The sequence below is a fragment of the Citrus clementina genome, unplaced genomic scaffold (assembly GCF_000493195.1).
Source record: "Citrus clementina cultivar Clemenules unplaced genomic scaffold, Citrus_clementina_v1.0 scaffold_3, whole genome shotgun sequence".
Taxonomy (NCBI): domain Eukaryota; kingdom Viridiplantae; phylum Streptophyta; class Magnoliopsida; order Sapindales; family Rutaceae; genus Citrus; species Citrus x clementina.
In genome coordinates, this window is record NW_006262339.1 from 30,362,120 (window position 1) to 30,369,881 (window position 7,762).

Here is a 7,762-nt window from a genome sequence, read left to right on the forward strand (position 1 = left end):
AAGAAGAATTCTTAAGGTAAAACATGTTTTGCTCAACAGCTTCTTCACCCCAAGTGGAAGACTGAGCTAAAAAATGGCATGCCAAAAAAATGTAATCAACATGAATTTAGGCTTGGAAGAATTCTGTGCAAAATCCTATCGAGTTTCTCAGAACTATATGATCATACTTGCCTTCCATTACCTTGAGAGCCTTCATTGCTTTCAGTGATCCTTTGTAAGCCATCATCAATGAGCATGGTCATTTGCTTTCAGTCAATGTTCCAAGCTCCATCTGCTTCCCACATCTCAAGAGTCTCCATGTTTTAAGTTGTATATCTAAACTAGCAGAGAGCCAACTTTTGCTGCAGCTGCCCTGTGGCCAAGCTTTGGAGGATGAGGAGGCACTTCTGAACAAATTGCTACTGCTTCCAAGGGCTTCGGAATTCGGAAACTTGTGTTCTCAAGTTTATGAAAGGATGACAATGTTTCTTCAATTAGTTATTCAAAATTTTAGTAGATTAATTAACAAAAGACTCGGTGATGGTCAAGAATTCGAAATAACAATGGGCTTACTCACTTTTAATGAAAAAAATCACAACAACAATTTTTATCTTTCAATGAAGTTATGAATTTTTGTTACAAATATTTTGTTATGCCTTCTATAAAAATCCTTGCTAAATGAAAAAAATTGAAAATCGAACCATTTAGTTTGGTTTCTTTAAAGGTTATGTATTCCCAATTAACAAATTAGTGCGCACGAGACGAGATTTTGAACCATAGACCATGATCATTGATCAAGAAATCATTCGAATTAAACATATTGGGCTCAGCAGCTTCTTCACACTAATTAACACAAAATCCATTATTCAGTGAAAATACCATCTGCGGAAATTTCTACAAGTAGTTTTCGAAGACAAGGTTATTATCGATGCACCCAATTGCGAACAGTTTCGCCTTAATTATTGGCCAGATAGAGCTAAGCTTGTGATTAGCTTACCATTATTCCTGCATTTAGACTTTAGAGAGTGCTTTTAAGTATAATGATGAACACAACTGGGATTTACACAACGGAAATATGCTTCAGCCTTTTAACAAATGTCTGTAATGGTAAGTGCTGTAACATTAATAGTGTAGTAAAATAGAAAGGCTAAAAGCTGAAATTGTAAGATAAATAAATGTGCCTGAATGTACGTCGTCGCGGCTCAAAGAAATCTAAGATGAGCCCCAAAATGCTTGATTTTTTCGTAACACATCCAGAATGAAAAAAAAAAATTTAAATTTGGTAGATTTAAAAATAAATAAATAAATAAATAAAATGTAGGGCAGTTTCCCTGAATTAAAACATGATTGAAAAAGCATGTAACATCTTGAAGCTGCCCCCGTTAAATCAAATGAAATTAATATAGGCCGGGTGAAATTGAGTACTCGCACAGACAAAATCGAAGCAAGAACTCATTTGGATCGGCCATAAACAAAACAAAAAATTAAAAAAAAAGCAAAAAGACCTTTCTTTATAACAAGAACGAATAAATGAATCAACTTAGTTTTTGCTAAAATTATAAAGAAAAGAAAGGAATTACGAGATGTTTCGATATACGCCTGCCAACGGAACCCGAGCGGCAATCAGAGGAAGAAGGAAGAAGCCCTACTGGCTATTTGCAGCTTCTTGTTGTTGCCTTTTATAAGGAGGCGGGTGGGTCGGAGCTGAATTGTCGATCTTGCCCCTCCTCGCTCTGGGACCTTCCCAGTCATTATCATTCTAAGAGCGGTTTGTTCACTTTTTATATTAGGGTTTGAATTTCCGTCACATCTACCAATCAGTTTCATTTTTCAAATTACTAGGATTTATCCTCATCATTATTATTATTATTATTTTTTCATAATTTTTATTTTTGTAATAATTACATCATACTATTACTCTCTCATGCACTCGCTCAATTCAATCCATGCGAAGTTGGGTAAAATTTATGATCTTTCTTTTCTCTATTGATCGAATTTAAATTCACCAAAACAGATAAAATGTAAGATTCTTGTAAAGTGAGCGAAATTATAATGAATAACAATGACAATTTCCTGTTAGAAAATACATAGAGCTAAAATAAAATAAAAAATAAAAATTTCCTGTTGATGTATAAAGAACAAAAGAAGCACGGCGGCATCTAATGAGTATTTATGTAATTGACACACTTGCAATCATTCTTCAAATTCAATGAAAGCAATTCCTGCAAATCCAAAACATTAAGAAGAGTTCAATTTTAATTGAATGTATACAACTGATGGATATCAAGAGCAGAAGAAAGAGAAGCTGACAATTGGTTGAAGAATTCCTGTATAAATTATTATATCAAGAAAATGCTCTCCTCCACTTTGAAGAAGACCGAATCAAATGTATGGAAACAACTGCAACAAAACGAAAATAATAAAATTACCTTTCGGTAACTAGACCTTCTCACGAATTTGAAATTAAACCTCAGATTTTCTACATTTTGCTATGTTATGGGATTGAAATTTACTAGAAACTATGATTTGGCACTGCTGAACATTTACTCTTGCAACATGAAATATCAACATTACAAGTGTGATTATAGGGAGTTATAACTGTGACTTTTCCGATAGTCAGATGACGCTGTTATTACGTGACTATAAAATGAGTTCGCACAACCCAATGAAAGTTATGATCTTTATCGAGAAACGACTATAGCAAGTTCTTATTTTACTAATTAATGCAGCAGGACAAAATAATATCAAGAACTCAGAATAATAATATCCCAATTACATACCTTCAATCAGTAACTATTGCAGCGTTCATTATCCCAGTGATCCAAAGCTATTAGGCGGCCACACCTGCTGGCAAAAGCACAAGTGATTACAAGGTGTAACTGATAAAATCAGTCCACTGCAGAAATTTCAGGAAAGTAGGAAATAGTAAAAGCAGATTAATTTTAGTCCATGTCGAACCACCTCTATCTTAAAGGAATAGCAGACTTGTTTGAATGCTTTTTCAATTTCGGGCGGTGGTATCATCACAAGCTCTGTCAAATATGAAAGATAACTTTTTTTCTTTTTTGGGATTAAATTAAGCATTGACTAATAGCACTCCTATTCTCTCCCCATCCATTTGACAAAAGTTCCTCTGATGCAACCCTTAGAGGTTTTTAAGCTAGTTAGCACCCATAATTTGACAGATGACCGGAGTGATAGAAGAAGATAAATAGACGATTCTGCAGCAATCACTGAGATTTTTTTTCTTTTTTTGGGGAACACCAGACATTAAGAACTTAATTGTTCATATATATGCCCACAAATTTATTTTAAACTTACACTACCAGGCGATCATGTAGCCCGTGCTGGACCTCTTTAACTAACATAAAAGATCTCCTCTGAATCCCATTAAAGAACTACTCCAACCAATTTAATCCGTGACTAAAACTTCTTCTTCCTAAGCCCATATCTGGCTTTAACTGAACTTCCGTGACCAATAGATACAATAAAGGGTGGAAATACTGCAAAATTATTAACAAGCTTAAGTTCCATAAATTTTTATAACCATATCAATTCCAGCAGATAGCACAATTCTCAAAAGATGATTTGAATTTTGAAGGTAAGCATATTACCCTGAAAAATGCTTTCCCTTCAATAAGACCATACGGAACAGGCCCAAATTGCCGCGAATCCCTGGAAGCATAAAGGTTATCCCCTTGTATCCAAACATGCCCCTTTGGGACCTAACCAAACATTTCAATTCCAAAGACAACATCACACAAACGATTGAACTGCAAAACACAATTGCTTCAACTAATTTCATTAAATATTTGTTGAAATAAATAAGAATAAAGGGGGAGAACATAAATGTACGGACCACGACAGTGTGACACGTGTCTCCATTCCTGGGTTTGAAGTAAGTGACTCTATCGCCTTCGACGCCGACAATGCGCTTAGTCACAATCTTATTCGGGTCGACAGGTGAACGAACGAAGACGATATCACCAGGGCCCACTCTTCCCACTCTGTGGGACACGTATTCCGCAAGAATCACGTCGCCGGTTAGATTCAAGGTCGGGAGCATGCTAGGACCGAACACCTGCGCACACCGGATCATAATTAGGGAAACGAAAACCAAATAAAAAAAAGAAAAGAAAATAGAGGCAGATTACCAGGGTAGGAGACCAGAGGTAGTGGTTGGTGACGTGGAATAAACAGAAGAATCTGGCGAACGTTAGTGTTTGACTTAGGGCTTCTTTTGCTAACAGTCCCCATCTTCTCATCTCCCGCTCTCGTTTCTTTCCCTGCGTCTGTTCCTGTGTCTGTCTCTCTGGTTTTGTTAGTTGAGTAACTGAATCGGCGGCATTTTCTTATATGAGGGTCAAGATAATAATTGGGTCTGGTTTAAGGCCCATTATACTTGGTAGCCCAGTTTGTCACCTATTTATATTTGCTTCATCACCCCTAAGTCCTTTTCAGCAAAGCCCACCATACAGTTAACATTACTTAATACCACTCGGCTGAAGCATTGAGAGGGGAGTGGTTCAATATCAGTAGAGCCTCTCTCTCACAATTATGATGATAGTAGTTCGACCCCCTACAAAAATATTGTAAAAATTTAATTCCTTCCTTAAATTTCAGTGAATGTAGTCTTCTCTTTTTCAAAATATAAGTAGAGTTGACGTCCTTCGAAATATGAGTTGTAATATGAATTATAATATGATCAATAGTCTTATGTAATTAAAAAAAAGAAGAAGTTAGCATTACTTATTTTTTAAACTATCCTTATTGAAAGGTAAAAACATAATTAAAAAAACAAAACAATTTTGAAAACTCTAACCACTGTTTACCATCATTATAACCACCTTTCACCACCATTGTCTACACCTCAAGCTATCATTATTTATCATTTATTTAGATCTCAACCACTTCACTACTAGTCCAATTTTATTATCTATCATTCATTCCAATTAATTTATAATTTCTTGATTCATATACTGAAATTATTCTTTGTCTCTTTTCAATTGATATTATTTTGATTTTGATACTATCACATTAATCTCGCTAAAATTAATTTAAATAAATGAAGAGTTTTGATCGGCAATTATTGAGGAATTTGCTGGGAGGGTTAATTTGTCGCTTGAGACAATGATAGTGGTGGTGAAAGGTAGTTAGGGTTTCTAGAATTGTATTTGTTTTTTTAAAAAATATTTTTATTGTTTAATATTGGTTGTTGTAAAAATAATTGAGATTAATTTAAAAATAGGAGCTGGTGAGAAAAATTAGAGGAGTCAAATATCACTACTTAATGTACCAAAAAAAAGAAAAAGAAATGATGGCTATTCCCTATTGGCTTGCATAGTAATTTTTTCCTTGATTTTTTTTTTTTGAATACTTATACATATGGTTACAATCAAAAGACGGATGATATTTGCAATCAAACTTCTAGTAGGACTACACTCACTCAAGGTATCTACTCCAACGTCTACTTTCACTTAATTATATATTAAGAATATACTAGGGGGATTGCCACTTTCCCCCCTACAATAATCAACATATACCATTTACTCCCTATTATTTTTATAATGGCCAAAAACCCCCTTGACAGCATAAGTTTACAGTATTACCCTTATTTTGAACTCAATATTACCCTTATTTTGAACTACTCTTTTATTTACATTTATTATAAATTAAATAATTACATGAATAGAAACTAAATAAAAAAATTAAGTATTAAAAACAAGAAATATATGTTTTGATATGAGCAAAAATATTAATAATAAAAATTTTTTCTTGTATTTATTTATTTTATGAACATTTTCTTATAATAAACATTTTGCAATATTTTAAAATTAAATGTAAAAAGATAGGCAAAATATTTTATTATTTATCTTATAATAAATTTTAATTTGTCATTCAAATTTTCTTATAATAATTTTTTATCATTTTATAATAATTTTCTTATATATTTATTATAAGAAAATTTTCACAAAATGAATAAGTACAAGAAAAAAATTTTATTATTAATTTTTTTCTCATATCAAAACATATATTTCTTATTTTTAATACTTAATTTTTTATTTAGTTTCTATTCATATGATTTATTTAATTTATAATAAATATAAATAAAAGAGTAGTTGAAAATAAGGGTAATATTATAAACTTATGCTATCAGGAAATTTTTGGCCATTATAAAAAAAAAAAATATATATATATATATATTAATTACTGTAAGAAAGAAATTAACAATCTCTCAATATACTAATCATATACGAGAGTAACAACCCACCACTTAGACTGAAGGTTTAGTAGCGACTAGTGCAGTAATGGCTTGCTTTTGCAATGAAGTAATAAGTGAGATACCATAATGTATTATTGTATTAAAGTGCATTAAATTTGGTACAAAATCCAAAGCTTCGTCTATTAACTCTTCGTCCTGCAAAAGATTTCAAGCCCTTCTTATTGGCCAACACCAACTTAATTCCTAGTGAAATTTGTACGATTGACATAATACCAACAATACTAAACCCCTATTCACTAGTGTGATTAGACAGTTATATAATATTAAAATGTTTAATAAAATATTTTTAATTCAAAAATTAAGTTGATTTAATATAACACTGATGGAAAAAATTATAATATTAATATTTTTACTATTTTATCAAAATTTTAAGTAAAATTTAAATTAATTTTTATTTTATAATTATAGTTCTTTTACACCGCTTCGAGAAAAATAGCCCACTACTAGGTCAAAAGCCCAAATTAGTTAATTTGTTAATGAATTTATACATGGAAATTTATAGAAACATACCTACTTTACTAATCGACTATCATAGTAATTTTTCAAAGAATAACAAGAAGTTTTTTTAAGCAAAATTCGGCAGCATCTATAGTCATAATAATTAATTAAAATTACTTTTCTTGGATCCAAGTCAATGTTTGCTTGTGCTTGAAGCTAGGAACAAACAAAATTATGAGCCAAATTCCTATCACATCTCAATGCCTCTAGAAGCTTTGACTAAGTCAATGGTTTCTCAGAGGGAACTAGCATCACAGAGTTCAGATTCAGTGCAAATATCAACGGCGCTGCCAGGTTTCCTCATGACAGGTCACTGCCTATTGGATGCTGGCTTTTCTAAATTTAGGTTGTTTGCAAAATAGAAATGAATTATTGTACAGATGGATGATTTTCTTTCAAATTCCAGTAACCCATTTTTATTGTTTTTATTTTTTTCATTCTTTAGACAACAAATCATTTAAAAAAAAAGAGAAAAAAAAACTATAAATTGGTGTTCACTGCTTTTATTTTATTATATACATTATTAGCTTCAAAACAAAAAACTAAATCGATTTCATTTTTGAAAAAATACAAAAATTGGTATTCATTTCTTGAGTTTGATCAAGGATAACATAAATTCATTTCTATCTTGCGAAGGACCTAAATTTGTTGCACAATTCTTACTTGGTTCAAAAACTTACTCTAAATATCACTAGATCATTTTCACTTTTAAATCATTCGAAACTAACATTTCTCTGCACTTAAGCCAATAAGTTTTGCAAGATTACAGATACGGTAACAATATAGTAATGGGTTTCTAAAAAGTAACTCTCTTCACTACAAATCAAACACCAGGCCTCAGCAAGAGACAATTAAGAGCCACTTCAATTTTCTGTAAAATCAAGATATGAACAAGTAGAACAAGTCGTAGCATGGCAGAATCGCAGAAGCCATAACATGAATCTTGAACCCTATCAGATCGAATACTTGAATGTAGACTAATCAAAGGAGAAAAAAAGGAAC

The 7,762-nt window shown here is 32.0% G+C and overlaps 1 protein-coding gene across 3 annotated transcripts; it reads right to left on the bottom strand.

The window, feature by feature from the left end:
* Nucleotides 1-2,026: 2,026 nt before the first annotated feature.
* LOC18049521 (mitochondrial inner membrane protease subunit 1) lies at nt 2,027-4,303 on the bottom strand. Of its 3 annotated transcripts, none has more exons than XM_024187049.1 (6): nt 4,134-4,303; nt 3,839-4,060; nt 3,594-3,704; nt 2,760-2,823; nt 2,290-2,379; nt 2,027-2,201 (listed from the first exon to the last, which is right to left on the bottom strand). In XM_024187049.1, exons 1-4 carry the CDS (start codon nt 4,242-4,244, stop codon nt 2,788-2,790), a joined length of 480 nt encoding a protein of 159 aa, XP_024042817.1. In that variant the 5' UTR covers nt 4,245-4,303; the 3' UTR covers nt 2,027-2,201; nt 2,290-2,379; nt 2,760-2,787. The 3 variants fall into 3 exon arrangements, with proteins under 3 accessions (XP_024042817.1, XP_024042815.1, XP_024042816.1); XM_024187047.1 differs by having other exon boundaries at nt 2,760-2,826; XM_024187048.1 differs by lacking the exon at nt 2,027-2,201 and having other exon boundaries at nt 2,216-2,379; nt 2,760-2,826.
* Between the last annotated feature and the right edge of the window lie 3,459 nt (nt 4,304-7,762).